Source organism: Rhodnius prolixus, unplaced genomic scaffold (assembly GCF_049639745.1).
Source record: "Rhodnius prolixus isolate KJV_2025 unplaced genomic scaffold, Rpr scaffold_6, whole genome shotgun sequence".
NCBI classification, from domain to species: domain Eukaryota; kingdom Metazoa; phylum Arthropoda; class Insecta; order Hemiptera; family Reduviidae; genus Rhodnius; species Rhodnius prolixus.
Genome location: NW_027411634.1, coordinates 35,377,487 through 35,395,918, shown reverse-complemented (window position 1 = coordinate 35,395,918; position 18,432 = coordinate 35,377,487). Strand labels below are relative to the sequence as shown.

General features: G+C 31.5%; 1 protein-coding gene across 3 annotated transcripts in view; it reads right to left on the bottom strand.

Annotated features, from left to right (window-relative positions):
• The window catches only part of FoxK (forkhead box K), a 32,182-nt gene extending 13,750 nt beyond the window's left edge, over positions 1 to 18,432 (bottom strand). For 2 of the 3 annotated variants that reach the window (XM_074142078.1, XM_074142079.1), the window contains exons 1-3: positions 17,879 to 18,429; positions 12,713 to 12,889; positions 3,293 to 3,442 (exon numbers count right to left, since the gene is read on the bottom strand). In XM_074142078.1, the coding sequence (XP_073998179.1) occupies positions 3,293 to 3,442; positions 12,713 to 12,889; positions 17,879 to 18,234 (683 nt within the window). In that variant the 5' untranslated portion in view covers positions 18,235 to 18,429. Of the gene's footprint in view, positions 1 to 3,292; positions 3,443 to 12,712; positions 12,890 to 17,878 lie in introns of all 3 variants that reach the window. The other variant, XM_074142080.1, reaches the window with a different exon arrangement.

Below are 18,432 nucleotides of genomic sequence, written 5' to 3'. Positions count from 1 at the left end.
TGCATCCGACTGGAGAAGTGTAAAGGTTAGTAATGACAAGGGATATGAGGCAAGATAAAGATCTGTAAGTACCTTAAAAGTTTTGGAAAATGAGTAAGAGTTAAATTTGCAAGATATAAAATACTAGTAGAATGCATCATACTAAACATAATCAGAAAATGAGATAAAACTAATTTTGCTTACATATAACAAAGTTAACATAAACACGACCAGTCGAACACATATTGCAACAAGATATATGTTATAAGTGCGACAAAACGACAACTCAATTACAGAAATTGTGGACAATTGTTCCATTAAAAATAATAATAATAATAATACCTTGATTTGCGATTATATTAAATGTTTGGACACTAAGTAAATCTCCAAACCTAAGATAGCTCGTTTTGACACTCGAGGAGCCTATATGTGGGTGTTTCAAACTTTTTTTTTCAGACTTAAAAACACCCTTAATTTCTTTTGGAATAGTCAGAAAATTCGTATTTTTAAATGAAAAGCTGAAATCCTAGGAGAGTTGCTATTCTCAAATACTCATATGTTATATGGGAGAGTTGTAGATTCTCAAATCCCACTTTCTGTAAAATTATAACTCTTATTTTGTTTTTCAAATATAAAGAAGAAAATTTTTAACATTTTAATTTTATATTTTTTTAAACAAAATAAACTTAAATGAATTGAAGAATATGAAACTTGTGTTAGCGTAAAATATCTTTCCCACTGTAGATATTGCGTTTTTATCACTAAAAACATCAAACTGCATAAAGGGAATCAATTTGGCTGATTTAGAACATAAAGCTAAGATCATGCAAATGGATAAGGTAAATGAGATTATAGAGTGAGGTTCCTTCTGCTGTATACGATGTATCTCAGTAAACTTACAAGAACGTAGAGTGCACACCAGTAAAATCTGTTTGTATGTAAAATCATGATTCCAATGGTTGTGTATACAAAATTACCCCTGCTTACTGTATATTTTCCTGCAATGGTCGTCTTGAGTACAGATTTTTTTGTTGTTGTTGGGCAGACAATTACAGTAACACCAAGCTTTTTGAAGATGCGGCAACGGCTCTTTAGACAGGCTATCTAATATTAACACAATCAGGTTAATATTCTAGTCAACAGACTTGATAACCAATCGCAATGTGATTCTTCAGTCAGTCCTATTTGGATGCAAGCAATCGACTTGTTTGGTGTAGAGAATTTGACTCCATAACTAAGTTTTTTTCTCCCACTATCATTATTTTTGAGAAACATTATTCTGTAGCAAAAAATAATCATGGCACCATTTTTTTTCCTGAATGAACCGCTTATTCAATTTTTTCGGAGCAAGTGTGGCAGTGAGGCTAGCTTAATATCAGCTACAAAAGGTTGATGTTTTCAAGTTTCTTCTAGTAAAGAAGTGAATAGAAAAATACTGCTTTAGTTATAAGTATTTGAATTTCAATTCATTAAGGCTATAATGGAAGAACAGATTGAAAAGTGAAACTACTGCAAGCATTCCAGATCTTAATCCACGTTAGTAATCGATTTATATTTCTTTTTGAAATAATTTACGAGAAAAGTTCTGTAGAAATGGTAAAAATGCAAGAAGATATCGTATTAAAACTAAAAATATCATCTCAGTAATAATTAATTTTTTTTCACCAGCAACTATAGACACATTTTTCCTTATAGCGCTTACAAATCTAGCATTAATGCAACAGTACTAATCGTTGAAAAAAATAAAGCAAGATCATCTATCACCTGCGATGAAATCTACGCTATAAGGATATCTATAGCATCAAAAAGTCTTTTAAAAATACGATATTTTGAAACATAAATATAAAAAGAAGGGTGATGGTGATAGTTCATGCAAGACATCAAATAACAAACAGTTACACACAAGAATGAATTCTAATTCACGGATTTGACAATCGAAAGAAATTAAGCTATTCTTTGCAATATGATAGTAAATAATAATAATAAAAGTTGTCTAGATTTAACTTTAATAAAAAGTTGAATTTTGTAAAGTCAAAGCATATCTTACAATCATTCTTCTGTAACAAATATGCGAATTCTCAAGATCTATTACCCAAAAAATTTAGAATTTAAGAGACGATTGCACATGAGAATAGGAAAATTAAATAAATACAGCGGATAATAAAAGAAAAAAAAAAAAAAAATTTAAAAATAACATCTTCTCAGCAGCTTATCAAAAACCAAGATCCATGCACTTGGAATCACGGCTTATTTAGGCAACACAATGATTTTATGGGCATTTAAATTTCAAGAAGAAAATATACACGAACGTATGAACTTGATACGTTAATAAAGTTTATACTTCAACGTTACAATTACTGGATTATAAATACGTATTTCATTAAATCAAAATTACAAGAACATCCTAGCCAGGTAAGATCCAACACATTTCTCTCTACATGCCATTTGAAATTACTCAGGAAGATAACCACAGTTACGGCTTGCCATATAAATAACCAAGAAACGCCCACCCAGGAAGTAAACCATAGATAAGTATTTACAAAAAAAAAAATTCTCTGTAAGAAGTCAACATATATATAACTTCTTCATAATTTGAAGTATGAGATTTAGAAAGCAGCTGTATTTATTTCAATATCTGTAACTTTATGAAATGGAAACTCAGATGTTCTTAAGGTTAAACATCTTTCCAAGTGTTCCCTTTAGAAGGAAGGGGAATTTTACAGGCAATTCTTCACCCATTACTTCCTACATTGAACCTACATTACCCAATGCCCAGAATAGATGATGTATGCAACTACTTGGAGACCTACTGGTAAACTCTCACTTTTTAGAAGTGTATGTACAAACTGGATTCCTAAGGTAGCCCAATAGATCATTTAAATCGTAGAACTTAGATTTGGATTGTCCCCTCTTCATTATACAATCTAAACACACTTCATTAAAGTGGTTAAAAATGTTTTTTAAACTAGGTGAATTAAGTTGCCTTGTATATAAATAGTCGCATTGTACTTAGAATTTGGTATTTTATTTAGTACTGAAATATCAAATGAAAGCTATTAAAATTAAAATCCGTGAACTAGTATTTCAAAATGAATAAACGAACAAACAATTTAAAAACAGCAATTAACATTTAGGCTTATTATGAAGAAAATGGGGGAAAGTAGACTGAGGAAAAAGCAAAATTTTGAGCTGTTGATCAAACTTAGTTCCCACAAAACCCATTAAATTGTGAAAACTGTCTTCACGAGCCTTTTTTTTTTTTTTAAATGTATTTGACAGGACATTATAAATATTTTTTGATGAATATTTTTACCTGTCATCATGAGTGGTTGAGACAGTAATGGTGTTGACGACAGTGTTAGGGCCAGCTACTACGGCAGCACAAGCTGCAGCCATCTGCAGATCGGCGCTATAATTGTGCCTAGAACCTCCCCTCGGGCTAGCAGGACATGAGTTGGCCGCACTGCAAATCCAATCATATTACACATCCCAACTTCCATGTTCCACTTGTTTTTGATTATTTTTTTTTGCGAAATTTTCTGTACACCTCAATAGGGTGCAAGTAAATAAATAAAACAAAATATGAAAACATTTCAAAAATTCTTATTCCTATAATTACATCACAAAAAACATTATTAAATGATGCCAATGATAAAAAAAGAATAAATAAAATATATAATATGCATAAAACAATAAAATAATCCCCGTTAGAGCTAGGCTTACCATTTACTGAAACTAATCATATTTTGAACAATGGTATTTTGGCTAAGGCTAGATAATAGTTTCAAGTTAACTGCTAAACATCTCGCCACGGATATGTGCACTTTCAGAAGCTCCGATTGATACGAAATGATTTGCATACCCTGTTGAGGTTACATACAGTAAGGCCATTGACGCTACCTTCTTGATTAATTCTAGTTAACTCGGTTGTATATTTCGTTTTTTACTTATATTCTTCTTAACTAAGGTAGGAATTTTGGCCATAAATATAAGTTCAACTATAAGAATCACAAGTTCAATAGCAGAAATCCTAGGGATATGGGCAATGAGTAACAATTACAAGCATAACTAGATTTATAGTCAAAATATACAGTAAAATTTACTACCTCAATTAATAACAGAATGGACGTAAATACAGTTACATAAACGAAATATACAAACATAAAAATTTAAAAAGAAGATAGCAGCAATCGGCCATCAATTTAGCTACCAGATTTTAACTAAAACAGAATTATCCTTCACAAATAAGGAACCCCTTTCATAACACATCCTTTAAGAATGAAGGCGAACATTTCGAAAAGTTAATTAGGACGATCTGAATTCAAAATATAAGAGATCCAGACAGGGTCATCATTAGACAATTAAGTTTCTTAAAAAGCCAAGATATATCGAAAATTCCCGGTATACCAGCAACTAAGAAATAAGACCCTGTACTTCAGCATTTATTTAATTTATGGAAATCTCCACAATTTGTACTTATCCAGCATTTTATACTGTAAAAATATATGGGACAAAAGAAATATGGTAGGTGACCAATACAAGGATCTACAAGAGAATGCTACAATAATGGCAAGATAATTGGCATCTTCTGATGAGAGATGATTAGAGGAGAGGAATGATCATGAACCGAAGAAAATAATTCTGCAGTACAGGAATTATGTTTCATACTTTATGGAACAGAACACACGTGAAACCATGGCCGAGACAATGGAAACATTAAACTAAGCTTTAAAAGGAATGGAAAAACTGAACTGGCAAGGTGGTACTTTAAGGCGAGCGCAGCTTTTTTAACAACTATCGCCATAATTGTCAGAGCAAACCGTCAGCGTCAGCAGAAAGAAGAGCCGAAATATATTACTCATTTTTCGTTACGCCTCCTTCCACATGTGCTAGAGCATTATTAGGCACAGCGCACCCACAATCAGTTCCATGGGTAATCAGATCAGCTTATTAAACTTGACCGGATACACCTCAGCACCTGGCAACCAGCACCTAAACTCCGTCTGTAGAGGGCAAAACTTTCAAACTTAATCGACTGTTTCAGTTCTATCCGTTGCTTCCGATATCCGTTTAGAAGAGGAAGTTGTATAATAATGACATCTACAAAATAAAATGATTTATGTCCGATATCCTTAAACATACCTATTCCGAACGGGAGCAGGTTTAGTGTAGCGGTAATAAATTCAGACTAGAAAGAAAAAGATCCGCATGTTCGAGTCCGGAGGGTAGCCATTTTTTTCATTTCTTAAGTGTTAATATTGTACAATAAAGTATGAGCTTTGTTCATAGCCAAGACCCGTAATTTGGTAGTTTAGAGTTACCCCATCAGAAAAAAATAGGCATTCAGTATACTACTTTAGTTACCGAGAATGAACTAAAAGGATTAATTAATGCAAACGCAAAGGGTGATTATCAAAAAAATTTCCAATAATTTCTAAGATGCTTGGTGTAAATTGCTGGTTTATCGTTTATTTATTTTATTACAATTTGTAAATACTGATGCGAATTTATCTAAATAAAATATAATGGAAGAACACTTTAATTAAAAAATTCTTTTTAACTAGGTCGGCTAACATTTGAAGGTCACACATACGATTTTCAGAGCAAAATATAAACAGACATCCTACGCTCAACTGCATTATGACGGAAATCCTGATTAATCATATCTGCAGTTACCGTTTTAACAAAAATAAAAGATGGGATACATTTTTCACGGAATTGAAAAACATCTGGCTACTAATGAAAAATTTACTGCAAATAACTGTTAATCACTAGATGGCATATTTATTTAAAAGTTTATTAATTTTGAAAATTATATAAACCCAATCGAAATTACTAGAATTCTTACTTAAAACACAAATACTTCCCTTTAACAGTACTGTTTTTGGATAGTAAATGGTTTTGATAGTTAATTGAGCTATAGAAAACAGCTTAATGTCACAGCTAAAGAATTTGGTTTAAAGGTGAAAAAGCCAGGTATGTGGGTTAATAAAAAAAAATATATACTTAGGGAGAAACAGATGAGGGAGTACTTCTTTGAAGGTTTACGGAATTTTTAAATATTTGGAGCAGTTTTAAACTCTAATCACAAGTAAAAGATATTGAGAAAGTAGCAACCGGCAGAACAAACCTCCGGGAGGTTCAACCAATTTTTTTGATAAGTAAATTGGACAACGAAAACAGGAATCCATAGGTAAACTTTGAATCCACAGTTGAGAAGCAAAAGTATCAACCTTTGGAAGAGTTTTGTAGGTGAAAAAGAAAGGTGGAAGGTTAGAAAGAAGTTTAGATGAGGCAAATGTAAAACGAGTTCGAAGCTAGAAGTTGCGAAAAATTAGAAAGAGTCGTACACTATAGCGATTTTCCAAGGAAATGTTACAGGTTGCAGGAAGCCTCCCAAAGGAACTTTATGAGGAGATCTTGGAGAGAATTGCCTAAAGGGATGTGTCTGCAGGATTGTGGAGAACTATTTGGAATCTATTTGTCGACAGAGATTTAGTACTACCATTATCAAAGCCTCTTTATGGAAAGTTGTACGACTTAAAGGACACTTGCAGGACAGTTATGTAAGTAAGAGATGTAGTTAGGTGAAGAGTAGTTAGTGACAGAGGTTCTGGTTCTTTGAGAAAGCTAGTAATACATGGTGATTATCACTCGGTGATGTTCCCAATATTGATGTTACTTTTATAAAGCGCGAAATGGTTTCTAAACAAATCGTAGATCTAGCCAGACTGGGCATCAAAAAAAGTAATATTTTTATTTCAATTTTGCATTCCATTTTATTTCTATACTTCAATGTTTATTCTTGACATTCTTATCTCAATAGATAACATTTATGAAAAGTTTATTTTACTTATTAATTTGTATTTTTTGAAACCTCGTAGGTAACTTAGTTTTAATAAAAATTCCTAGATGTTTTGGAATAGCTTAATGTTTATTCTCAACAAGACAAATAAACATCCTTAAGCGCCTAGATAAGTGTACAAATAGTCGAAAAACATACTTGCATAAATGTAAAAATCAGGCAAGAAACATCTTTGCATAGGAACAACTAACAGATGCCTATGTGTACATAATTTGACACAATTATAATAGATAGGTGAACATACATAAAAGTAGTTGGTGACATCCTTACATGATATCATGACCACACACGCACCATTTCAAAGATTCTTAAAATTGAGCTGGAATATGAGAATGCTCTTGGTACAAAAGCCGCCCGTTAGTAGTTCGCATGAGCCATTATGATTTCAATGACTCTCTTCGCCAATCGCACACAGATAAGGATCGTTTCATGAATTCAAGTATGATCATTGGTGGAGAGTGAATGACCATATCACAGTTTTATGATACTTGCAAGGTGTAAGAAAGGGCGAGAAATTGAAATCTTGGTGGCTGCATACCATCATGTAAGACAAAAACCAGCGCTTTGCCATTTGCTATATGCTCGCCTATTAATGGGGATACTTTCAGAACCCCACCTTTCCTCGCTCAAGCCTCCTCCTATTCCTAGCAGATAAATGATTGCCTTGCAACTGAGGAAACCTTGTTAGATTCTTACAAAGGTAAAAGTCAAAGGTGGCACGTTCTATATACAGATTTAGCAAACAGAAAACATAAAGGCACTAGAGTTTAAATAATTGAAATAGCCAATAATATTAGCGACTTATTGCGCTGATTTGCAAGCCAATCCTTCACTGTAAAAAGAATCCTAATATGAAACGTTATGAATTTATGTATCAACTATTACATACAAAGAGAACGACCTACAAAATAAATGGACATTAATGCCTGAAAAATAAGTTTAAAGAAAAAGTGATCTAATCCATCAGCCCCTAAGGACATGTCTTTTAAGCCATTTAGTAACATACCAAAAGCCCAATAACCAAATGTTCTACTGCTTTGAATAGAAACAAAAAATTAAAAGGTTTTAATAGAAGTTGAACATTTTTGGCATTATAATCCATAATTATCTCCATATTGTTACTGGGTCATCTCCGTTGGAATGCACAAGGAGGAGGGGGATTCAAATTGTGAACACTTTCAGCAAAAGAAGAGTTAGTCGAGAGCTAAGCGAGAGCACAGAGATATGCTTTATTAATTGGATTTTTTAACTGTACTAAAGCCTTATTTAATTCTGAGTCCGACAAGCAATTTATAAAACAAAGTTATTTCCTTTTTTGACATTCAAATCTTGAAATCCAAACAGCTATTCTTTTACAAAATTATAAATAAATTTTTAAAAAAAATGCAAATTTTAGCTTAAATTTAGAGGAAAATGGTTAACATGGGAAATGCAATCCCTCATAATATTTACTATCCCCAGAACAATTTGGCTATTTTTCTTTCTTTTTTTTTTAAGTTTTTTGTTTCTTCAATAATTAAAGGCGTATAAGTTTATTAATAATAGTAGGCAAACATATGCGTCAAGAGAACAAGGAAGCAACTAATTGCAAAAGTAAAACAATAAAACGATTGCCAAACTCATTTCTCATAAGTTTTTCAAAACAAATTCATTTGCCATGTATAAATTTCCATCTAAATGAATAGTAACAATGAAATTCACTGATGTATAAATGAGACAAGCTTCTATGGTGAGAACATTGAGGATGAGCTAGTTAAGTAGGATCTGAACTTGACTTATACTTCTTGCAAAACAAATTTAACCTTTTAGCCATTGTAAAGAGATGTAACTCAAGTTGGTATTATACCTAGAGACAAAGCAAACAAGTGAACTGTAAAATAGTAGTAAAGAAAAATAGGAAAATGAAAAAGAGAATCAAAAAAGCACAGAACATATTTTACTACAAAAATTATACTTAAGAATTAACTTGGTTAAATTATTGTTCGTTTATGGGAAAGAGTCGAACCTTGATCTAGGCTAGTTCCTCACTGAATCAGTTCAGATATTTATAAGCTGATAACAAGCCACGGTAGGTAATTCATTAAAATAAGTAATTCAGTTTCAGAAAAGATAATTAAGATTCTTAATATGAAAACAATAATCTTAAAAAAACAAAGTTTTGTTCTTGTACGTTAGATTCCCAGCACACATGAAAGAATGCGATCTTAAAATTTCATTTTACTTAAAACAGCCTGTGTTAAGGGGCCTAAACAAGATTATTACCCCAGGGATATCTGTACAAAAAAGTAAGGATGACACAACACCTCATTTTCAGTTTATTTCTTTATAATGTAAGCATTTTCAACTGGCGATTTTATTCAAATCTTTATCCATAAGGGTAAACTATCTTAATTATCCATACGGATAAATGCTAAAAATTATGGACGTTAATGGGCCACTAAGACCAAGATTCCAGAATAACCGTGGGTGGGGGGGGAAGCGAGTAATTTAGCCAAACTATATTCATTACAAGCAAGGTGGGCAATATCCTGGTTCCAAATTGAATGCTAGTAAACAAGTTTTAGTTTGCCATTGTAATACAATAAAGATATCCATAAAAATCTAAATTCCCCCTGAACTCAGAGAAACAATGAATGTTCAAGTGAACAAAATCACTCCTATCTAGGCTAGCAGTTGTTTTCCCTCTTTTTCCAACGAAATCTTTATTCCTTAAGTACTGCTATATAAAAGATAAACATTTAAATTAAGCCATCTTATTTCAAGAGATAAATTAAAATTTTACTTCTTTTTTGGCTTATCTTCAGGTTATGTAACGCACTTCAATAAAAGAAGCCGTAGGATCTAAATCATGTTAAGGATCGCAAGTGGGATGGTACGTGCATGTCTCAGCATTTAACCCAGCTCAACACAACCCAGCCTTATTCAGTGGTCCGGCCATTTCGTCCACTTCTTTTCTAATAACACGCTCATTCTCACCAACAGGCCCACAAGTTTCACATCGGGAAAGTGCAATTCTTCTGAAGACGCCATCTTCACCTAAGGATATCAAATCTTTTATAAACAGAAAAAAGGACCTATTTCACTCCACTCGGAGGCTGAATCTGCAATTAGATCTTCAGCTCAAGTTGAAGATCTAAATAAATAAAAATATATAAAAATATTATCTCAGTTAATCTCCTCCACAAAAAATAGGCAAATACTAAAAAGGAAATAAAACCAAGGATTATAAAATCTAAAGAAAACAATAATCCTCTTCAAGATTTTTAATTACTGCAAGCGGCAATAATGGTAAAGGCTGCACTGAAACTTACTAAATTCATATATATAATTTACGATCTCATAAAAAAAGAAGTAGCAGTCTTACAATGTACAATGTAAGTCTTAGTTTTGCGACGAAATGATGATGCTAATAAAGTGGCAAAGCAAAGAAAATAAACAAAAAGGCAGAACTGCTCGATGCGCAATAGGAGGCAAGCATTAAGCTGTTAACAGCAAGTTACTTCGGAATTGAAGCCGATTATTCACCAAGTATGATTACCTACAGGCTTTACTTTGGAATTCGGGTAAATGTCAAGTCCTCAGTAAGAGACATCTAAATTAGGCTGCACGGCTTCAAAAAAGTAATTTCATTTGATACGATTACACCAAAAACAGCTGTCCAACTATAAATAAACCTATAATGAACGGTAGAAACTTGTTCCCAGAATTTAGATCTACAAACACGAATTTTTCGATTATTCCTCTAGCCAATGCTAATATTTTATTTTATTTGTTTAAATTTCTTAATTACAGTTGCAAAATAAATAAACAAATAAAATAAAAATCCAACCCAGTTGGAATAATTGGTTAATAATGGGAAAGAGCTTACGGATGCAGTAGAGAACTTTAAATGTCTACTGTTTTACTTTTAAATCAATTTTTTTCACCCAAAATTAAATCCTTATCCATAAAACATCTTTGATAGAACAATAAATAACAACAATGAAAAGGTGCCAGTCACCTTATAACCCGAACTTATTGAACAAAACAATGGAAAATCCGTCATTATCGATTGAGTTGACAAATGTTTCTGCCAGATTTGTTATGTGTGGTTAGTGAAGATCCCTTTTCTTGCTGACTTTACATTTTTCAAACTTGTTTTCGTAAGAAACTAGAGTGAAAACCGGGAAGATCAATCAGAAGTCCATGTAGCATGTTAAGAATTTTTTAGTGAATAAAAGAAACGAAATTTTTCTCAATTTATAGGTATCAATGAAAAGAGTAGTAAAACAAATCAATATTTGGGAGCCCCACTGACCAAACAATTTTGTAAATAATTCATCAATCGTGTTTTTATCGTCATATTTATCTTGAAATCTCAAACTAGCTACATTTAAAAAATATTTTTGCATTAATTTTTGTTTTTGTTATTAAAAAATAAAACAGTAACCTCATTGGTATTACCGAATAACTAAAATTATTAATATATTTTTAAATGAGATTGTCTTTTTTCACCTTCAGGCCTTTTTTGAAGAAATACAAAAACAATTACTTGCTGCCCCTGCACTTGCATTTCTTTATGAGCTGAATAGAAATACAAAGATTACTTTTTAGTAAGTAATTTAGAATAATTAACAGGAAATAACTAAATTACTTAATAAAATCAAAACAAAATTACAAACAAGAATGAGTAACAACAAAATCGAATTTTCAGCACAGAACAACTTTAATAAAGAAGTAAATAATAAATAGTTTTGTGGGAAGTATGAACTTGGTTATATTCTGCGAATGTCCGACTTTATTTTACTCCTCAGTAATCATATGTGCAGTGTTTAACTAAACGCAATCTACTTCTTTTTAGTTGAGTTGTGACAGAAGTAAATCACGCCCAACGAAATAAGCTGAAGGAAAACCTTCAAGTAGATATTACTGTCTTTGATTCAAGGATAGAATTCAGAAATCTGTTTCTATCATCATTTAAATGATATGCGGATATATTCATGTTCATTTTTAAATATTTTATCTTTGATTGAGACCAGAATGTAGAGCATCCACTTGCTGGCAATTGGAAATAACATCACCATGTTTTCCTATCTTTTAACAAATTTGAAAATTGGTTGAATTATTTTTCTCCAAAATTATCTTTGTACAGACGATTGAGTTGCAGAATTATTTCATTAGATTTATTAAATAGATGAGTTAAATAAGCTTTATAATTTGTAGAGTTCATCAAATAAGCTTGTATATCATCACCTTTGTTTTCTAAGAACTGTAATCCAGAATCAAAGAAAGTATAAAACAGATTCAACTAAAGGACTACTAAATTCTGTCATTAACAGAGTTATGATTTTGTTGACGCTTTATTTTTATAAATACTGATCTGCACATGCGTTAACTAACATTTTTAGCTAAGAAAGATTTTAGTTTTTGTTTTAAATCTATTTATTTATTTATTTTTTTTTAGGGGGCTGTTTAATACTTCAATCGCCCCTTTACTTTTTTACAAAATACCCCTAGATTAAACCTAAACCTCCAACTGCCCACTCACTTAGTTGTTTTATAGGAACAATTACATCTCGGCCTAAGTCTTATCAATCTTTCTGATAACAATTTATTCAACTAAAATATATGTATTATACTCTTTATAAAATAATAAAAAATAAAACAATAAAATAAACTGCAAAGAAGTGGAACACGAAAGTATTGCTGATAGTAAGAAAAAAAATATCTATAATATTAAAAAGTTTTCTTTAAATATAAATAAGATAAATATATGTATTATGTATATTACTAAATAAATTAGAAATAAAAACACTCCACCTTAAGCAGAACTATTTTTCAACTTACCCAAAATGATTTCTTTTTTAATAAATTTATATAAAATCTCACCTTATAGTACCAGTTGGCGAAGGAAAAGGACTAGTAAAATTTGAATCAGGATCTGGAATGTTAATTCTCAGAGGCGGTAAAGGTGCCCTCTGTTTCACATTCAATGGTGGACCAGTTTCATCAACTAATGAATGAAAAGTAAGCCTAATAGTTGTGCTCGGAAATCTTAAGGTACATCTGTAATTAAGAAATTAAATACATAAATAAATTAAGATAAATACGTTTCTCGTTATGAAATACAAAAAGCCACAAAATTGGAAATCAGCATGGTTTCCATACTAAAGTAAAAATGCATTGAAACAAAAATTAATATTATAGAAGCTTAAAAACTATTTGAGGAGAATATTGCATTGTCTCATACTCCAAATTTCCTGCACTTTAAAATTCTTCTTAATTGATAATTAAATTTATTTATATTAATTTAAAATTCTTCTTAATTGATAACATAGAAGAAGACCACCACACTTCAGAAATAGTACAGATACAAATATATATATAAAACTTATTACCCACAAATGGTAAGTATTCCCCGTTTCGAGTTATTTCTAGCATTTCTCAATAAACATTTTCTAGCATTTCAGACAGACCTAGTTGCAATAAATCTGTTGCTGAGCTTAAAAAAGAAGGATAATAAAATTAGGACTCGTCATTTTCTCAGACATTCATGTGGCTTTGCTAGGTATCAAGTTCTACGAAATTCCTTTGTGAGCCTAGATGGAGGACTTTCCGCTGAATATTAGTAGATATTAGTAAATATTGTCCGAGTGCCAGTGCATTCAGGACTAAAGTATAACGAAACGGCAAAGTGTCTCGCCCGGAAAGAATCCCCATGATATACTTAACAAACCGAGCCAAATGCCGAAGTAGTGGCATTCATTTACCAAGGCCGAGAGAGTCCATGTGGTAGATCCTAGTCCTCTTGTCGAGCCAATCAGACGGAGTAAAAACACGAATCGCATGAGCCTGCCAACTGATAGTGTACATTTTTGTAGCCCATTTTTGGAAATTTTTTATTTTGGCATTCATTTAGGGGATTTCAACCCGGCAACACCTCCCTGGGTGCGCCAATGTAGTGCGTACGATCAAATAATCTGTCTTTACTCTACTGTGATATGTGTATTTTTGCTTCCTTCAACAACCAAAAATTTGGGTAAAAGACAATGAAGAATTAAAGGAAAAAAAGGGAAGACATTAACCAAATGAAAATCCTGCAACAATGCATTATATTAAATTATTACACAAGCACACAGGAGTTTTTGTATTTATTATTTTATCAAAAATAAATAAAGATAATAAATAGGTAGCTATACGTTTTAAATTAAAATTTATAAACTAAAAGAGAAAGAGAGAGAGAGAGGAAACAAAAAATAGTTGGATGTGATCACAGCGTTGTTGCCGAGCATGGTTGCAAATAATAATAATAAATACAATACTATTTCTATCTTTACACCTCCACTTCTCTCACACAAATAAGACACACGTTCTCTCTGATACAAAAATTGGAGTGCGTTATTTCTGTTAGTGCGCAAGTTTATTACATATACGTAGATAATGAGATAATGAATTTTTTCATTTTTTACAATGTCTAAAACAACACAGAGTAACGCCATTTTGACAAAAGTCCCTACTCGAGATGTAAATGAATCTGATTTTAATTTATGTAGTAATTATATCCTTTCCAAATTTTTTATACTGAATTATTACAAATTTTAGACAAAATTATTTGTTTTAATAGAAAAATAAACTACTGAATATTCGAAGCTAAAAATTAACGAAATCGTTTCTATAGGTTTCAAAATAAAATTTACTTTTTCTTATCAATATTCACGATAAGGCATCTACTAAAAGTATAAACAAATAAATAACCACAATACGTAAAACAAGATATTTTTATTCCTTACTGCTTTTATGAATAGTTAGAATTTTGAAAATGGGTTAATCAAATTTTTCATTTGAACTTTGTTTGAGGCTTGCATTCAATAATGAAAATAATTTTCTAGAAATTTCTTTGTTGCCTAAAGTAAAGAAAATTAAAATAAATTAGACTTGCAACTTCAGATACAACCAGGTATTCCGATGCGAAACCTAGTATTAAATCACAGGTATAAGATAGAAACAAAGAAAATATTAGCAGTTTTTAACTCTTTTGATAGCCGCTAAGTGTTTTCCTACTTAGATGATCGCAATATAATCTGGGCGTTAATTTCTAGATTTAATCCTTCTTTATTTGTTAGAAATGTCCATTCATACTTGAGAATAATGCGCGAAAAAACTTAATAGAACTGGAAAAAAGGGCGACTAGTGTTCTGCCTAGATCGGCTGCGTCTCAAACCCACGACCAATTACCGGCAGCACCACTTTGTGTGCCCGAACGTAGGCTAGAAGGTAGACTTGCATGTCACATGCAAACCCGCAGCCTGTAGCTTCAAGCACCGCAGAAGGTAGAGCTATCTCCCAAGACAGCTGCCAGATCTTCACTAAAAATCAGTATAGTGCTCCTTTCCAATTTACCCAAGGGCTCATAGCTTGGATCCTGCTTTGTTCCAAAGCACTTTTTGACTTCGCTAGCTATTGTACGCTGTCATCAGCCGCTGGAGTTTATTCTAAGAATTTCAGCTTTCTAGAGTGAGCTCGAGTATTTCTGTAAAAATTACGGGATCTGAAGTCTAACTTCTCAATGGAACATGGACGAACCGAGGACTAGATTTTTGGTGAGGCACAACCTCGTGCGTACGCTCCACACAATTGCTTTTTTATTTGGAGAGTCTTGTAGACGTGACCGTGGCATAATTTTTGTCGTGAATGTTTTCGTACGAATATTTTACTGTCTACCTAAGTCAGGTTAAAATAAATAAGAGAGGGAAGAAAGGAAACAAAAACAAAACCGATTTCATTAATTTTATCCTGTTGTTGCATCATTATTTATGGCAAATAATGTCTGACAAAAATAAAAAATGAAAGTTCAAATTTTTTAGTTTACTTAATATTAAAAATATTATCTTATCAACTTGAAGTAAATAATAAAACTTATTATACATCTGTGGTTGAAATTAATAATTTATACAGATTAGAAAACAAAAATTAAATTTCTTTTTTTTTTCAAAATAGGCAATATGTTTTGTCAAATTCCTGCTCATTTCAAGTTTAACAATATCAGATTATATGAAACACTTAAATATTTTTTTCAAAGTAAACAAATTAAAGACTCAAATTTACTTTTACACAAATATTGTATCTGGTGCAACAATTTGGAGCAATCAATAAAAACATTTAGGTAATAAGGCAGTAATTAAAAAATTATACATCTTTGTGTAAGTAAATAAGTGGATAAAGAAAATCAGAACTGTTGTGGAGTAAAACTCAAGAAAATGATATATTCCTCTCGGTGAAGTGGTACTTTCAGTGAATTTCATATATAACTAGTTAGAATTTCCTGTAGTATTTTATTTTAGAGCAACAAATGTTCACTTCACACATACACTCTCCTCACACGGCAATTTTCCCCCAATTTTTTTTTTTTTTATTTAAGGGAATCTTCAAACGTTAATTTCCTATCAATCATCAATATCTGAAATTTGTCTGATCGCATTAAGTCCTCTAACTGGAATGATGGTAGTAAAAATAACAGATTTTTTTATTGCTACATTAATTTAAAAACAGCATAATTATCTGTTATTGTTATCGGAGAAGCATCCTATAGAATGGTGTAAAACGGGTCAGTAACTAATTTCTGTTGGGTCAAATGAGCATACTCGTATCTGCATGTTTTCTAAATCTATTAAGTACATCTTACTTAAAAGTATGAAAAATGTATCTAAATGTTTTAAGAAGACGTTTTATAAGTAACTGCAATTTATTTAATCAAGTGATAAAAAAAAAATCCCTATAAATTGTATTGTAATATAAATTAAAAAACATAAGTAATAAAATCCAAAATTGAAAATAATTTTTAATAACTTTAAATAATAGTAAACAAGAAAAAATAAAAAAATAGGGTAAGTCAACCAATAGTTTCTATTTGAATGTTATAAAAATAACCATCAAATTAATATAGATATAAACCCAAAATGTATATATAGACTTGTTGAAGTCAGAGCTCAATCATCTACCTGAACATAGAAAAAAATGATTATACAAGTTGCGCTGTTAAAATTTAGCTCAAGTTTACTTAAACAAAAATATTACATACATAAAAAATTATAATAAAAAACCCAGTTTAATTACAGTTTCATTTGAGTAGGCATCCTTTTTTTTGTATCATAAATACTTCAAAAACGTTCTTTTATTACTGAACCTAAAAAATGACCGGCTTAAATGTTGTCATCGATTCCTTACAGCAGATCAGGCAATTTTTAAATAGTACAACTACACTTTAAACAAGAACATATGACCCGGTGCCAAATACTTTTTCTTACTGCAATTAGCATAACTAAATTATATTGAAAATATGACTGTGTATCCATGATTAATTAATAACATGGAACTGCTTCGTATGAGTTTTCTTATGCGTATGAGGTTATACAAATATAAGGAATTTATAAATTCTAATAGTTATAAAACAAAGGAATACAACAAAAATACGAGAACTAGTAGCTAGTATTAAAAGAAAAGAAAGACAAAATAACGCAAGCTTCGGTTTAATATTGATTAGATAGCATCTAATATTATGAAACTATCAACTTTGAAAAAATAACAATAGATTTCTAATGAAAATATAAAACAGAAATCATTAATTGTACTAAAAATAACTGAAATGCAAGACGACGACGAAAATAAATAAAAAAACATTTGAAACAGTGTAACGTATAGTCTCGAGTTTAGAAAAACAGATTTTTTCATTAGCTGAATCAGAAATCATGATTAGTAAAAAATGTTCAAATTTCCTCGAATATTTAATTAAAAATGTATATTTAATTTTTTGTTGAAGAAAACAAAGAAAAGCACCTAAATTTACAACCTAAATACGTAAATAAGAAGAAAAAGGAGAGGGGAGGAAAAAATAAAAATAAAGAGTTGAGTTATAGAAGGCAATTGATTGCATGAAATAATTTGCCCTGGGGGTCTTCTGGTTGGTGGCCTTCAAGTTTGTAAACAAGCTCTTTATAAACATAAACTGCTACACTCACTGTATTTTCTTAAAAACACACATGTATTTTAATTACTTACGTTTTTGGTAACTGAAAGGAAGGAGCCCCTTTTCTTTGAAATACGCCATCCACAAATACACCATTTTTTCCATTACACATCATAAAAAAATGAGGATGTTCAAAATATAATTCTAAATGTCTACGCGAAATAAAACTAGAATGTCCCATATTTACATCAACTTCACCACGCGAACTATTTCTACCAATTACTATTCGTTTCTGTCTCACCATATATTCAAACTCACGACCTTCTAACCTTGCTATTGCGGTTCCTTTATTTTCTGGACTCCATTGAATTTTTGATGGACTAGCAGGAGACGATTTAAGGGAAAGTAGGGCCCAAGCATCGCTCTCCTGAGACCGTGATACAGACATCACGTCTAACCACTTCTCAGCCACCAATTAGTGTATGAACCTACTTGTAATAAAACAATCAGCAAGCACAGTTAAACCTTGTTTACCCACAAATCCGTAACGTGGGTGGGCAAGAAAAGAAACCACGTGACGACCGGAATGCACGATTGTGTCAAAACAAAACTAACTATACAGAGAGCGTTCGCTACACCCATATCT